The sequence below is a fragment of the Palaemon carinicauda genome, chromosome 6, assembly GCF_036898095.1.
Source record: "Palaemon carinicauda isolate YSFRI2023 chromosome 6, ASM3689809v2, whole genome shotgun sequence".
NCBI classification, from domain to species: Eukaryota; Metazoa; Arthropoda; class Malacostraca; order Decapoda; family Palaemonidae; genus Palaemon; species Palaemon carinicauda.
The window spans coordinates 148,577,492-148,595,392 of NC_090730.1; the positions used below are offsets into that span (position 1 = coordinate 148,577,492).

Here is a 17,901-nt window from a genome sequence, read left to right on the forward strand (position 1 = left end):
CAAGACTAGAGAACAATGATTTGATTTTGGAGTGTCCTCCTAGAAGACCTGCTTATCAAAGCTAAAGAGTTTCTTTTATCTTGACCAAGATATAGTAGCCACTACACAATTCATTACTGTAGTTAATCCATTGAGCAAAGAAGAATTGTTTGGTAATCGCAGTGTTGTCAGGTGCATGAGGACAGAAGAGAATGTGGAAAGAATAGGCTAGACTATTCGATGTATGTATAGGCAAAAGGAAAATAGATCTTGGAAAAATTAGCCATAATCAGAGAGAGAGGGATCCAATGTAGTTAGGTCGGGCCAGTCAATGGACCCAGTAACTCTTTAGGGGAAGTATCTCACCGAGTGGCTGGTGGCCTGGGCAACCCTACTACATATAGTGTCAAGTATCAGTGATATTTCCATGAAATACCGAGAAGTCTAATATATACATTAGATACTTGCACAATATATATATATATATATATATATATATATATATATATATATATATATATATATATATATATATATGTGTGTGTGTGTGTGTGTGTGTGTGTGTGTGTGTGTGTGTGTGTACGCAGCAGTTATCACAACATTGTTTTGCTAAGCAAAGAAAACAGTCGTAAAGAATGAACAAAGGGAAAATAATTAACTAAAGCATTCGAGGTACATTTATAGACACAAAAATTCGCGATCCATACTCCTGACATCTAAATACACATTCCACATCAATTATTTTATTCGTTGTTTATTCTAAAATTCATAAATCTTATGTATTATTACATTATTTTGAAAAGAAGTTGTACGATCTGTATTTCCTTAACATTTTCTGCTATAAACGAAGTAGAATTTAGCTAAGTTTTACCATTTGTGGTTTGACCCTATTTTTGCAATAATTTAATGCAAAACTATCTTTTTAGTTTTTTATCTGCACAGTAGATTATGCTACACGAATGTTTGTTTATTCAATTCTAAGAAGCAAAGTACAGTAGAAATTTATTCAAGCCAGAAACCTCTTTCGGTTCTTTTAATAACACACAGTTTGGCCCCATTTATTTATTTCTCCTTTTCATACCTGTTAAAATTCCGGTTCTCAGTTTTTCCCTTTCCTTTAAAGGTTTCTTAATTCACTGCTATAAATACTCAGCCGCCAAAGGCCTTCGTGAAACCATCATTATGACACACTTGTGCGGTTGCCAAAGAGTCTTTTGCGTTTGTAAATGAATAATATTGCGAGTTCTGTATTTATGAGATGTTATTAAGCTGGTATATATTTAGTAATTTCAATGGGACCTTAAAACCTTTATAAATGCGAGTTGAACAGTTAGAAAGTTCATTTAATAAGACAAAGTTTTCTCTTCGCAAGGAAGTTAGGCGCATTTTATAAGCGGACCCTGTTTGAAATATAGGTTATCCACGATCAACTACGTGCAGATATTCAGCTTGCTATCTTCATGTTATTTACGCATTTAACGCAATTCCACATGAATAAATCGATCGTCTTCAATGACGCATCGTACCACGAATGATTGACCGTGAGACTCGGTGAGAGTTCAGAATGTTCTTATATAGCTCTTGACTCACTTGGCCAACTCCCTTTAAATGTCCGGAAATATCACGTTGCCTTCGTCTCCTTTTTTTCTTCTTCTTCTTTTGCACCGTGTCATTGTGATTTCGATAATAATCTTCCCCGGCTACCTTTAATTAATAATTGAATTTTTAAAGATTTGTAGGTATCTAATTTTATGTTAAACTGCAAACATCACGTGTAGGCTACACACTCACACACACACACCCATATATATATATATATATATATATATATATATATATATATATATATATATATATATATATATATATATCATCTCCTCCTACGTCTATTGAGTCAAAGGGCCTCGGTTAGATTTCGCCAGTCGTCTTTATCTTGAACTTTTAATTCAAATCTTCTCCACTCATCATCTCCCACTTCACGCTTCATAGTTCTCAGCCATGTAGACCTGTGTCTTCCAACTATTCTAATGCCTCATGGAGCTCGGTTAAAAATTTGGTGACCTAATCTCTCTTGGAGAATGCAAGGAACATGCCCAAACCATCTCCATCTACACATCACCATAATCTCCTCCGCATATGGCACTCGAATATCTCTCTTATAATTTCATTTCTAATCCTGTCTTGCCATTTAACTCCCAATATTCTTCTGAGGGCTTTGTTCTCAAATCTCCTGAATCTGTTGGAGGTTGTTTCATTGTCATACCACGATCCATGTCCATACAGTAACACAGATCTCACTAAACTGATATATACAGCCTGATTTTTTATGTAATTTCAGGCGATTTGATCTCCAAAGTTTACCTAAGTTAGCCATTATCTGATTTACTTTTTTCAATCTTTCACGAAACTCTAATTCTTATGACCCTGTATTGGAGATCATACTTCCTAAATACTTAAATGATTCTACCTCATTAATCCTTTCTCCTTCCAATGATATTTCATCTGCCATTGCATATTCTGTCTGCATCATCTTTGTCTTTCTTCTATTTATCTTGGTCTCAACTTCATGTGATATTTCCTGCACTCTGGTAAACAAGCTTTGCAAATCCTGTAGTGTTCTACTAATAAGGACAGCGTCATCAGCATACTCTGTCAGCTAATTTTCTATTACCAATCTAGTCCAATCCTTATCCACCATCTCCAACCGTATTACCCATTACAAAATCCATGAGGAGGATAAACAACATTGGTGACAACACATTCCCTTGAAGTAATCCGCTGTTCACTGGAAATTCATTTGATAGGACTCCACTAACATTAACTGTGCACTTCACATGCTTATGAACAGACTTAATCAAATTTATATATTTAAGAGGAATTCCATAATAATGCAGGACTCTCCACAAAACTGGCTGGTGCACAATATCAAAGGCTTTTTCATAGTCCACAAATCCCATCAAAAGTGGATTTCTATATTCTATGCATTGCTATACAACATATCTCCAAATGAGAATTTGGTCAGTAAAACTTCTACCTTTTCTAAATCCTGCTTGTTCATCTCTCAGCTTTTCATCAATCTTTCTCTCGAGTCTCTTTAGAATAACCATACTATATATTTTCATGAAAACTGCCGTAAGTGTAATGTCTCTGTAATTATTGAAATCATTCAGAATACTTACAAGATTGTTTTGTAGAATGTGGCATGAAGAGGACAAATCTGATGAGTGGGTACTAGAACTGTTGGTGAAAATGCCAAAAAAAAGGGAGACCTGACACACACACACATATATATATATATATATATATATATATATATATATATATATATATATATATATATGTGTGTGTGTGTGTGTGTGTGTGTGTGTGTGTGTGTGTGTGTGTGTCTGTGTGTGTGTGTTTGTGCTATTGATTTTTTTGCCAAACACTAGCAGGGATTATTTCCGGAGTAACAAAACAAATATTATCGGACACATTCATACAGTAACTGCTAAATCGAGGATTAACACTTTGTGCGTGAGAATTCCACTACATTGTCCTCTTTCTACACTGACACAGATATCTCAACTGTCACACTGACATTTATATTTTGATGAATTAGGGATAAACAGCTTTAGTTTGTTTGCTTTATCTCCCTTAATTAATTGTACTCTGAAATGTGAAAACTCATTCTTCGATAGTTGTTTTGTTTGATCTGCTTAATGGTACATATAGTTAAAATTAATAAGATTTTTTTTATTATATTATTTATATTAATTATATTTATTTCATCATATTTGTGTAGCTCCGGAAGTAGGAAATGCTGTGTGGATATTGCCTTATCATAGCCGCCAAACCAAGATAGGATGTAGCACAGGAAATGGCAAATCAACCCAGGCATGATAAACTGTATACTTTTCCTGTTGTGAATTTGACAAAGAAATCTTTCCGTTAAAATGAGAATAGAATGAAATCTGAAAGGAGAGACAAGATAGGAGGGTTCGAGGCTTCTCTTATACGTTTCAAACTGTACCCATTCAATTAAATACGGCTTTTTGTACCTAGGTCACAAGTTACAAAGAAACTTCTATAGTCATTTGGCATTTCAAACTGGCTATTATCTTATTTTTATCCATATCTGTAGTTCAAGGAACGTTCCCCTGCATATAAGACAGCTGAGTTGGGTCATTTCAAAAGGACATGGTAATATGCCAAGAATATGTGGTACCTCTCTCTCCCAGTGGAGAATTGTTAACACTTTTCGGACTTGAATTATTAAAGGGTAATCACTCGCCATTTCTAAAATAACTAATTTACCCCTTCAGGTTCAGGTTCAGGTTCTGGGGTGAGGCATAGCCTTTACAACGGCGCCTCTGTGTCTTTTAGTTTTGTGTGCTCCTTATTTTCACTAGTTTTTCTCTTTTCATCCACATTTGTTGTAGTATACTTTTCTTATTTTCAATATTCTCTTCACAAAAAAGGAATTTTCCAACTGTTTGTGCACTATCTTCTTCGTATGGTTGTTGGAGCTCAATTGCTTTTATTCTTATATCACTAAACTGTGGACAATATAATATAAAGTGGTTAGCATTTTCTTCTACATCACAGAATACACAGTTTATATTTCCATCTTGGTTAGTTCTAAAACTTCTATCGGTCGAATGGACATTCGACCTTTGATCTTTGGAAGCTGCGGATGTATATTCTCATTGAGTAGCCTACTGGGATGAGGATAGCAGTTCTCTTTCAATAATTCTGAGTGAAATCTAATTAAGTATTTAGTGGGTACTTTCATTTTTTGTTTTTAATTTTGTAACATTGAAATGGTACGGCATATCTAAAATAGGCGACATGAAATTTTACTTACATGAACAAATGTATATATGATCGTTCATCTTTATATACAAATACTGTGTGCTTTACCATAAATAGATATCAATGATACAATGTAAATTCATCAAAATGAACCAAAGAGTCATTCAATTATCCTTAGTCATTGAACAAGAGTATACTTTGTATATGAATGATATAAGCATCAGTGATCAAAATCTGAATTAAAATTCCGTCCATGGTTAAGGAAGCTTCTAAATTGTCTAGATCAGGGGTGGGGAACCCTTTTTTGGATGAAGGCCATCTTGCAATTCCTCAATGCTCCTTAAGGCCGCATAGAATTTTGTTGGCTATTTTATCCTCCACGTAATTTATCAGTAATCTAAAGAAATAATGACAGGTTTATAGAAAATTAAAGCATTACTATTTCAAATATTTGAATTAAGTACTTTTTATACAAGTAATCAGTAAATGAATTATATTAAAAACTAAATTTTAGAATATTTCATTCAAGTTTGGGTAGTTTTCAAACTACCGTTAGTGAATGAATAATATCGAAAGCATGTCATTTTCAAATTACTTTAGTTAAGCAAGTAGGTTCTTTGTATTGAATTGATAAATAAAACAATATTAATCTTTTGGAAAAGATAGCTTATAAATATCAACAATATAACCTTTTCAAATATTTCATATTGGCAAGTAGGTACTTTTTAAACAATCACATCTCATAAAAATGCAACGTCCCAGTAAAATATTGTATCTGTTTAAACACACTTAGTTGTTCTTATTGAAAAAAAAAATCAATTATTTTCTTTCTTAAGGGGTTCAATAAATCCCTAGTTTTTAGTCATCATAACTGGAACACCATAAGTGCATAAATTATTATAATAAGGAAGTAGAATTTAGTCCTCATTTGTGACATTGTTTATTGAAGTTGTTAAAATGTCTGTTCCTCTTGTCCTTGCTTTAAGGTTACCTAAGGGAAACTGTTTTTCATACAATCAAAACTCATTAGTGAAAGCACAAATAAAATATTTTCATGACAAAAATCTGTAATCTGTTGACTCGTCTAATACTAACATAGATCACAGTGAGGAGATGGACAAAACAGGAACTTCCTCGTCCATTATACGTTAAATCACTCACTCACTGCAACTAGAAGTTTTTCCTTGTCAGCTACAACAGCTGTTGCAGCTGACAAGGAAAAACTGCTAGTTGTATGAAGTTAGGACTCATTGAATTCAAGGAAAAATTGCTCCCATTCTCTGGGAGGTACATCACTGAACATAACTTCCCTATTGTCTGTGGGTATATATTTGTATGTGTGTACATACAGTAGAATGATTAATGATTTCAAACACACAATATTCAGTGTCAAAGAAGAGATATACTATACATACTGTACAAATATCAAAGGCCATAGAAGGCCGCACTTGATGGTCCAGAAGGCCATATGCAGCCTTAAGGCCGCAGATTCCCCATCCCTGGTCTAGATCATCCTATTGAATGCAAAGAAGCTCTGATAAGAAAAAGATGTATAACTTTTTGAAGAAGTGACAAAATGTCATTCTTCTCATATAGAGAAGAACATAATGTAAGGAAGAGTAGTGATCCGACGCTACCTTTTTGCTAGACAGAGTACTTCTATCGTAGGAAAAGTTCACCAAGATGGTCAGGCTTATAAAAACTAAATCTACAAAAAGACTCAAACTTGCAGGCACGTATAATGTAATGTCTAGCAGTATTCAGTTGGATATCTGTAAATCAAATTGTAATTATAAACTTTATATTAACAACGATTAACCACTTAGCAAGTGGTTGTTGAATCAGTAGAACTTCAAAAGTTCAAAGTTGGAGCAAATGCTTTTTTGTTGACCAGACGGACATGAGTCTTTTTATAGTTTATATATGACATTTTTGTTGTTGTCGTTGTTAATAGTTTATATATGACATATCTGTTATGATGTTGTTACTTTTTTTAGAATGATTTATTGTTAATTTGTTCTCTTCAGTTATTTATTTCCTTATTTCCTTTCCTCGCTGGGCTATTTTTCCCTGTTGGAGCCCCTGGGCTTATAGCATCTTGCTTTTCCAATTGGGGTTGTGGCTTGGATAGTGATAATAATAATAATAATAATAATAATAACAATAATAATGCCCATTTGTACACACACACCCATACTGTATAAAAATCATGTGCAAGTATTGTGAGCTCTGCAGCTGATGTAAAAACATCAAATTGCGCAAAATATATTATAAAGAATAAATGGATGTAATTTTTGTAGAAAGTTCGTGTTAAAATAAAGAAATAAATACAAGGCTGATCCACGGAGATGATTGAAGAACGAGAATAAGCTGGTCTCCCCTTATGGCTAGAGCATATTTTATTGCTTCGTCGTTTCTGTATCAGGTCCCGCATTCTCACTTTTATGAGAGCTCTGCAGGATTCTCTCTTATTGTTTCTTTCACTTACAAATCTATAAATAACGTTCACAGTCACTCAAAATATCCTATAGAAGTTGTCAAATGCAGATAAGAATAAAAAGGAACTGTTACACACTGCATTTGTTGTATGACACATAGTGAGATGCATTATTTCATCATCTTTTCTAACCGATGAGCTAAAAGTCTGCCAGAACTGTCCACCTAATCAGCAGCGGACCAGGGAACTCTCGGAATCATTATTCCCAAGGGCACTGGGGACTGGAGGCTTTTTATCCCTCTCCATATTATATCATCCGAATATGCTGGCATTTGCTTTCTTGGAAAGGTGCCTTCAACTTTAGAATAATCAAACTGACGTAAATCTAAAGTATGAATAGCGAAGCCTTGTGTAAATACATAATGAAATGTATTGATTTATTGTGACTAGAATATACATCGGTAATACTTTCTTTTAGTATGGTAGTCAGTGGCCCATGAATTATTTCGTATTTAGGTAATTTGGATATTAATTGATATAATAAGTAGCAGAGATATTTAGTATTTACATTAAACTCTCAAATATATTGGGATTTTCAGTGAATGAATCTATAAGTATTTATCAATTTATGAATGCTTCTCCCCTGAAACTTTATTATTATTATTATTATTATTATTATTATTATTATTATTATTATTATTATTATTATTATTATTATTATTATTATTATTATTATTAGCCAAGCTACAATCCTAGTTTGAAAAGCAGGATGCTGTAAGCCCACGGCTCCTACAGAAAAAGGTAGCCCAGTGAGGAAAGGAAATAGGGAAATAAACTATTTGAGAAGTAATGTACAGTTGAAATAGAATATCTTAAGAACAATAACAACATTAAAACAGATCTTTCATATATAGACTATAAAGATAGACTTAAGTCAGCCTGTTCAACATTTGCTGTAAGTTTGAACTATTGAAGTTCTACCGATTCAACTACCCGATTAGGAAGCATAAATCGATTATTAATGTTTCTCCCCTAAAACTTTATGGTATGAAGTTCCCAGAGTGCCAATAGATAGAGCCTTTTGTGCCACCCTGTATCCCATGACATTATTGGAACAAGTGTCGTACCGGAGATGACGACATGGTACGGACGTGACGTCACACAGCTGCTAATGGCGGCGCTGGTGGTCTGTGGATAGTCTCATATCATTCACAAGTGGCGTAAAGGCTGTTTCCAGCCGTAATTAACATTCAAAATGGTGGTGCTCACGTTGAAGAACTTGCAACAGCAAACCTTCACTGTGGAAATTGAGTTGTCGGCCACGGTAAAGTGCTCAGACGGTGTTTATTACACGTGGTGGAGGTGGTGTGTGTGTGAGGGGGGGAGGGGGAAGGGATTGTTTGGCCTGTTGTGAGCCTATTGGGGATGTTTGAATGCCATACGTTTATCTCTTAATTTCGACTTGCCTCGTTAATTGGGGTTTGCTGTGATAGGAAATAAAGATTCTGTAACCATGTGGTTGAATTGGCCTTTGTTTACAGTCAACAAACCGTTACTTTTTGGTAATTTCGAAATTATGGCTTGTGAACTTTATGAGATTGTTTGTCTCCATAGTCCTAAGCTTAATCAAGAATTGGCCTAATAATTTGGCATATCCTTGGCTAGAATAGAGTTAGGTAACCTGATAACTCTCCCTATTTACGGACAATTAACCATGGCTGGCGTGCATGAACTTTAAGTCATAGGCCTACCCTAGCCTAAGTCGAGTCCATGTGAGCAGGCTTAGGGTACCGTATGCTGTGGCCTTGCTATATTTCATAGGTGATACAAACGCTACCTACTCTTCATTTGGCTGAGCCTATGGCCCAAGGTAGTGTATAGGCCTTTTCCTTGGTCCGAGTTTTATCAGACTAGGAAGGTTACGCCTAAATATGCCTATGTAGCCCGTGGCGGTTAGTTTAAACTATGTGAAGCATCCTTTGAGTAGGATTGAGTTTCGTGGAAAAGTCTGTATGCCTAGGACCTATGTACAATAAGAGATGTCAACCTCGCAATCAGGGCGCATGAGCTTATGGTAGGCTCGGGTGGAAATCTGTTGTTTACAGTCTAGTTTTGACATTATTCTAAGCTCCATGTAGGACTTGTTGACAAGTCTATAAGGGTACCATGCTTTATTAATGAAATAACTTTGAATTACAATTATTACACAAGAATAACAAAAACGGTAAAACGTGACTGTTGTGCCGTCGCTACTGAACATCAAAACCCAAGTTTTCTTCCTTTCGTCCTTTTATAGTTTATAAATTAAATATGTTGTGTTGTTAATGTTTTTAAAATATTGTATTTTAATTTTCATTACTTATGTCGTTTATTTCCTTATTTCCTTTCCTCACTGGGTTATTTTTCCCTGTTGGAGCCCTTGGGCTTGTAACATCTAGCTTTTCCAACTAGAGTTGTAGCTTGGCCCAGTAATAATAATAATTACCTAAGCTAGGTCATTATGTCCTCACTAACCACAGCCTTTGCATGGCCTATTTTCCTCTTGAAAATTATAGAATAGTACAATAAATTATTTGGAGGAAATAAGACGGTTACTTGGTGTACTTTTTGATGTTTTGAAAGAATCTGATAATGATTTCTGGTTGTAATTGATAGTTTTTGATCTATGGTAGGTTAAAATGACTGAATCGAAATACCTTAACATACATCAAGTATAAAAGTCTTATTTTGTATGAACATGTTTAAACTTTATTCATTTTGCCAGTCATAGTCATATAAAAAGTATTAATTACTGTACTGTAATTAAAACACAGTAATATATTGAAATGATCAAAACAATTTCACATTTTATTTGCCGAGTCTTTCCGAAAGTATAGGAAACTTGATTAATGAATCCCAATATATATAGTTGTTTGCAGCTGTGTTCATTGTACAGTACTAGAAAACCCTCCTTACTTAAACAAGCATATATACCTGTCTGCTGGTATGCTAATTTTTTTTTTCTCACTCTGCCGTAGCTCTTTTCGCTAACTGTTTAAGGGCTGTCTGTAGTTTTTGGGGACAGGGCGATATCTTTCTTATTATTAGCCAAATTGTTTTTCATTATGGGGAAGATGTTCTTTACAATGATCCAACATACTATAATATGATGTTATTTTATCATTTGGAATAATATCAATTTACCTTTACCATGGCAATATTTTCTAAGTTCAGCACGGTCCGAACGCGTCAGGGGTAGCTCCTGCTTAGTTTCCAACTTTCCTGATAGATAGAGCCTGTGTCATCCCAGTCTAAGATACGTTCGTTTTTACAATTTAATACTGTCCCGTCAATCTACATATTTATCTTTGTTTAAGTTTGTAGTTTTTAGGGACACATCATTTATAGTGATATTTGATACTGCTATGATAATTATCATGAGTTGTTAGGTTAGGGAAAGGTCGTTACAATGCGTCGTTCGCTGAAGCCACGGCCAATTTACTCTATCGTAAAATTTCCTGCAAGCATTGTTTCCTGCCTGACTATAATAACACCCGTTTGGCGACGCTCGGTTCGCCTATCAGCTGGTGGCTCAAGCTTGAACAGTTATTGATGTTCGGACTTATGTTTTCGCTAATTCCAACAATCTTCATTTTTAACCTCTTGTTAAGATTGTTATTTCGTTGGGACACGTCCTGAAATTATGCCGAATACTAACTAATTTGTTTTATACACAACCAAAGGTTAGGCTAGCCAACATCTAGTTAAGATATTTCGGTAGATAAAGCCAGTGTCAAACAAAGCAACCGAACTAAAACTTTCGTTGGCCGCGTGATTTCAAATTTTTAATCCCCCCCCACATGACCCGAGATTGACCTGTAGTCGACCCTTTCCTTTTAATGGATAGACATGTTTCGTACAGTTACTCTTTGAGCAATATTGTTGAGTTAATCATTCATATTGATCAAATTGATTCGATTAAGACCAAGGTATATACACCTACGTGATTTTACTCGAGTTATCCCCGAATTCTTTCATTATTTATTTCGAGAAGGCTTTTTAGGGGATTTTAGGGATCCATGTGAGAATTGGTGATGTTGCGATAAGCCTGAGTAACTTTTTAATTATGACAAAGTGGTTAAGGTATAATTTTGAGTGCTGCCCATACCTTTTTTTGTGTAGGAGAGAGACTTACGAAGGGGGCCCGGGGTCTTGCCCCCGGGTAGTGGTAGTGACCTGGGAACTACTAGGTTCGGTTAGGTTGGGTTTGTGGGGTTTGTATGTTAGCGATAGTGGTTGGGGGGGTCGCAGGGGGGCGTTAGCCCCCCCGGTTAGTTCACGAGGAAGGTAAGGACACGGCTTGTAGGTCAGGTTAAGAGGGGCATTTTGGGTTAGTTGTCCATTTTTCTTGCACGTTTCCGACATCCATAACCATAGTGGTCCTCTTATATAGATTGTTGGGACAAGCATTTACAAAACTAGTGAATTTAATATTTCATTCCGTGATCATTCCCGCGAAAAAGAGCAGAATTCGGACTTTTTTTCGCACGTTTCCGAAATCGGCTCTTTTTCACGGGAATGATCACGTTGGCCCCGTGGACTAGTATTTATTATTGTATATAACCTTTTGATTTGAATTTGGTTTGAAGATATGATTGATCGATTGATTCTGAGTTATCTGGCATCCTGGCATGTTCCAAAATCAACCTTGCTCTATGTAAGATGATAGATCAGAACAACAAAAAAATAAATTACGTTTCTAACCAAATATTAAAAATATTGTTTAGATGATTGAATAAAACCATTGATATACAAACTTAAAGGTGTGTGCATCAGTTCAAACATTGGACTTTGCTTCCATTTCCCATTATCAGACTAAATTGAAAATAAATAACCAAGAGGTTTAGAATATCGAATGTGGTCCCTATATTTTGTTCGAATAAGTGACTTACAATCGAAGCACCACCTATTAGGTTTTCTGAACTGTCAAGAGTGAGGAGGTTCCTGTGGCAGGTGTTGGGGTGATTTTGGTTTCTGACAGTAGAATGTGGGATTCAAAATACATCACAGTAGTCTATATGCAAAGATCTATTCATATGAGCTAGTTCCTACAATGGTCTTTAAAGTTCTGTTCTTCCTCGAACATCTTTTTATCTGAATGTTGCATGGGTAAAATTAGAACCAATGAGACTTCTCATTCATTATCTACTTTTTAGTATTAATTTTTCTATTGACTACTTGAAACATGATTATACAATTTATGCCAACTGACCCATTAACCACACCATGGTCCTCATTTTAGAATTACTATTTCTAATTTTTGGTTTCAGTTTCCTATCTTTTTATATAATCTTCACGGCCGGGCCAGTGCAAAGGTATTCAGCACCCTTGGCCAGCCCTGCATTATGCACCAAACTTCACTCACACCCAATAAGATTTGATAAGATGATACACTACAGTAGGTTGTTCTGATGACTGCAATATGCCATTTGGCACTTACAAGTTACTCTAGCTAATATGAATTCTAATACCCCCTAATCATGAAGTATTGATTAAGGAGTCTTGCTCTACATATATTAGTAGTAAAATGATGCTTGATGTGATGTAATGCATGTGTGCTTCCTTGAGCTATATTGTGTTTGCAACTCAAAACCTGTTGATAACATGTACATTTCCATCATTTTACTTCATATTTTCATATGGTTATTGTTGTATGGATTAGTGACTACCAGGGGGTAGTATGGAGTTCTGAAAACTGCCTTTTTTTTGTATAGGTCATATACAGATACTCGTCATCTTGTGACCTAGGATATGTGACTTACGACCACTGGCATCACTGGTAATGTCTGAAGACAGATAAAGCTTTCAAAGTGAACAATAATTTTCAATATTAAACTTACCCGATAATCATGTAGCTGTCAACTCCGTTGCCCGACAGAATTCTATGGAGGGATACGCCAGCTATCACAATACTAGAAGGGGGTGTATTTACCAGCGCCACCTGTGGCCAGGTACTCAAGTACTTCTTGTTGACACCTCCTCAATTATTCCTCTGTCGTGCTTCCGGCAAGACGTTCTGGGATACGCTTATGTTCTTGGAGTATTTTCACGACTTTGGTGAAGTATTTCTCTTTGATTTCGGCTGTCGCTTTACTGGAAAACTTCTATATTAGCTTAGTTAGCTTTTGGAATTAATTTGATTAATTTTGGTGACGAGAGAGTATGAACTCTCGTTCACCTTTCAATGGCCGACCCTTCCCTTAGACGGAAGTGTTGGTGTCTAAGAGAGTATAGACTCTCTTTCTTAATTTTGCTTAACAAAGTTATAGATTTATTTTATATCTCTCCGCCTCTTATAGGCCTCTTCGATTAACTTCCTTTTATTATAAACTCATTAAAATTAATTTTTATATTTGTTTATATTCGACCTTCCTAATAGTAGGCGGTCTTTTACCGAAGTTAATAAACTTTGAGCCCGTCATTTCGGTTTTACCTGTTAACATATTATGCTATTTCCGCCACAGAGTTTGAAAGATTTTCTTTGACAGTCTCGTACTGTTTTCAAAGCTGAACTAACGTTTTGTTTTGTCTCTGCAGTTGTTGACGTTCAGAACGTTCAACTTGCACTCTATCGTTACGATAGAGAAAGAATGTTCACGGTTTCACGTTGCAGTAAGAGTAACCGTGTCTAGCGTTTTGTTCATTCTTTCTTAACTTAATGGTTTTGATCCTAATAAAGGAACTTTTCAGTTTTTTCCTTTAACAATAATATGTTTTAACGATATATATGATTGGGCTCTTCTCTCAGGTTCTAAGTCAAGAGAGAGAGAGAGAGAGAGAGAGAGATAGAGACGGAGGGAGAAAGAGGATAAACGTTTCATTCAAGCCTGCCAGGCGTACGAGTAACGTCATTATCGATTTTTGCTCTTCTCCCTAGTCTCTTTAGGGGAAGAAACTAAACGTTTCTAGAGTGATCTAGTGTTTAGTCTCTTTCCAACCACTGATTTATCTTTCATTAGATTTTTCTGTTACATTGTAATTCTGTTTTCGCAATTACTAACTTTGAGAAAGGATAGAATTGCGTATTTCAGGTACAAACCACTTAAGTTTCGAGTTCAGTGAAATAAGTGCAAACAGAAATCAAAGTGATAAGTGATTAGTGCGTGAGGGTACTTTTGTGCGCGCCAGTCGTCCTCCCAGTCCGGGACCTCTTGCAAGCTCCCAAGCCCAGGGGAGAAGCAATGTCGAAGGGCATAAGGGTTCAGCAGGCCTTGATCGGCGCACAGAAGTATTCTCGGTGGTTGTGGGCGTGTCTTACCGAGACCGTCACTCCCACCCGCAGACGATTGAGCCCTTATTTTGCTCGTCTGCAGAAGAGATTAGGGGAGAAAATAAAGGCAGAGTAACGCTGGTCTCAGGTCTCAAGACTTCTTAAACGTTAAGTCCAGACCTATGCCAGACGTACGAAGTTAAAGTTCACAACCCGAATGCAGTCGTTGGGTTAGCTCTGACTCTCCTAAGTCATCAGTTGATTACACTCCGACTAAGAGGAGTAAGGTTCTGCCACAACAGATCTCTGCTGTTAAGGCTTTACCTCAGCAGAACTTAGTGTCTGCCGACCCCAAGTTAACTCTACTGCAGTCCATACAGTCACAACTTTCGGTCTTGATGCGTGAGTGTCGGGCTGAGAGTGTTGCACCGCCTGCACTCCCTCCACCTGTTCTCGCTGCACCTGTGCTCGCCCAGCCTGCACCTGCTCCGCCTGTGCTCGCCCAGCCTGCACCTGCTCCGCCTGGTCGCAGCACCATCTGCCAGGCGTACGATGTTGTGAACTCTACTACAGTCCATGCAAGCACAGCTTTCGGACTTGATGAGTGAGTGTCGGGCTGAGAGTGTTGCTCCACCGCCTCCGCCTACACTCCCTCCTCCTACACTCGCTCCGCCTGATCACAGTACCATCTGCCAGGCGTATGATGTTGTGGACTCTACTACAGTCCATGCAAGCACAGCTTTCGGACTTGATGCGTGAGTGTCGTGCTGAGAGTGTTGCACCTCCTGCACCTGTGGTGCACCAACCTCCTGCACCCGTTCAGCCTGTGCTGCACCCGCCTGCACCGGTGGTGCACCAACCTCCTGCACCCGTTCAGCCTGTGCTGCACCCGCCTGCACCGGTGGTGCACCAACCTCCTGCACCCGTTCAGCCTATGCTGCACCCGCCTGCACCGGTGGTGCACCAACCTCCTGCACCCGTTCAGCCTGTGCTGCACCCGCCTGCACTCGCTGCACCCAGTCACAGCTCCATCTGCCAGGCGTACGATGTTGAACCACTTTCGGAGTTTGCTGTTCACAGTGTTGTTCAGCCTCAGCCTTCTTTAGGGCAACCCTTGCTTTGGGATCAGGAGAGTTACACTCTTCCTCCTCCTCCCCTTGCTGCTCCTCCAGTGGTGCAACTCTCGGTTGGGGTACAACAACCTCTCCCCTCCGTGAGTCTGTCTGCTCAACCAGCGCTGCACCGAGTTCAACCCTCATCTAGGCAAGCTCATCTACACCATGCACTTGCGCCTCAGGAGCCTCAGCTTGCTAGAACTTTACCTTGTTCTGCGCAGCCTCAACCTTCTCATGCTCCACTCATCTCTCAGGAACAGGAACGGACTACTCCGCCTCCGTCCTGCGCTTAGCTGGTACAATCCTTGGGTGCACCTGCCTTCTGCTCCGTCTGTTGTTCAGCCTATGCAGTCTGAACCTCAGGTTTTCCCTCAAGTTGAGGAAACCTCTGTTGTTGTTCCAGCTCGTTCTGACTCTGCTGTTCAGCATACCATGGTTTAAACCCCATGCAAGCATGCATTAAGCACTCTAGCACTGGTCATGGAATTTCTGAGAAATGTTAAACGCCATGCACACGCTCTGCTTTCCTTTCAGCAGGCTCTGCTTACAGCAGGCTCTACTTCCTACATGCTCAGCATTCAGCATGCTCTGCATTCAGCATGCTCTGCATACAACATGCTCTGCATACAGCATGCTCTGCATTCAGCATGCTCTGCATACAGCATACTCTGCATACATCATGCTCTGCATACCTTACCGCATGCTTCTCAACACATCTTGGGTTGTTGCCAACTCACTAGACTGTCAAGCAGTTTCATAACGTTGCCTTCTAGTCTGCTGCTTTGCACCAGTGAACCCTCACTCAGAGAACTTAGCTTTTCTAGGATAAGGTCCCTGTAGATGAGAAAGTTCTTTTCTCCCTCCTTCTGATATTCCCTTGAGGACTCTGTCATTTGGAGGGAGCCTTTAGCTGCATAACCTCTTATGGACTTTTATTTAAGCATAACATGCTTACAGGGAAGGTAATGGTTACACTTCAGCCGCTAATCCCGTCTGTTACCACACCTGCTCCCATAGACCTTGAGCTGTGTTGCATGACATGCAGTCCAAGCTTAGTCCTTGTTAGAGGATTTTTTGTTTACGGAGTCAATGTGTCACGGGGAAGACGTTCAACAACCAACAGAAGGGACTTGTTGTGACGCAGTGGGCAACCTCAGCAACCCGTTAAGGAGTTGTCTGTACGACCCAGACAGTCTAGACAGATTCGGGTTGTCACTGTACTTCCTCGCTTGCCCATGATTGACAGTTTACAGACTGTGCAGCAGTATCATGATCTTGTGTCCGGCTCCGTCAGACGACTGGCTTTTAAGAGCTCCCTCAAGTCGTCGCTGTCTGGAGATTTTCAAATGGACTATGGATCTGACCAAGGAACTGGGCCTCCTGGTCAATTTTGAGGAGTCTCAGCTCGTTCCATCCCAGACCATTGTCTCCTTGGGTATGGATCTTCAGAGTCGAGCTTTTCGGACTTGTCCGTCGGCCCCAAGGATCTTCCAAGCCCTAGAATGCATCCAGAGCATGCTGAGAAGGAACCGATGCTTAGTCAGGCAGTGGATGAGTCTAACAGGGACACTTTCATCGCTGGCCCTGTTCATCGAGTTAGGGAGACTCCACCTCCGCCCCCTTCAGTATCATCTAGCTGCTCACTGGATAAAGGACATGACGCTAGAGACGGGCTCAGTTCCTGTTTCCGAAGAGATGAGGTCTACTCTAACGTGGTGGAAGAACAGCATTCTTCTCAAGGAAGGTCTACCATTGGCTGTTCAGTCCTCCGACCACCGTCTCTTCTCGGACGCATCGGACACGGGCTGGGGTGCGACACTGGACGGACAGGAATGCTCGGGAACATGGAATCAGGAGCAAAGGACACTTCACATCTATTGCAAGGAGTTGTTGGCAGTTCATTTGGCCTTGATAAACTTCAAGTCCCTCCAGCTTAACAAGGTGGTGGAGGTGAACTCCGACTACACCACAGCCTTGGCTTACATCTCCAAGCAGGGAGGGACTCATTCGAGGAAGTTGTTCGAGATCGCAAGGGACCTCCTCATTTGGTCAAAAGATCGTAAGCTCACGCTGGTAACGAGGCTCATTCAGGGCGATATGAATGTCATGGCAGATCGCCTCAGCCGGAAGGGTCAGGTCTTCCCCACAGAGTGGACCCTTCACAAGAATGTTTGCAGCAGACTTTGGGCCCTGTGGGATCAGCCAACCATAGATCTATTCGCTACCTCGATGACCAAGAGGCTCCTCTTGTATTGTTCTCCGATTCCAGACCCAGCAGCAGTTCGCGTGGATGCCTGTCTGCTGGATTGGTCCCATCTCAACCTGTA

The 17,901-nt window shown here is 38.8% G+C and overlaps 1 protein-coding gene across 1 annotated transcript in view; it reads left to right on the forward strand.

The window, feature by feature from the left end:
• The first annotated feature begins 8,357 nt into the window (after window positions 1-8,357).
• The window catches only part of LOC137642711 (UV excision repair protein RAD23 homolog B-like), a 46,209-nt gene continuing 36,665 nt past the window's right edge, over window positions 8,358-17,901 (forward strand). The window contains exon 1 of the mRNA XM_068375515.1: window positions 8,358-8,534. Within this exon, the coding sequence (XP_068231616.1) occupies window positions 8,466-8,534 (69 nt within the window). The 5' untranslated portion in view covers window positions 8,358-8,465. The remainder of the gene's footprint in view (window positions 8,535-17,901) is intronic.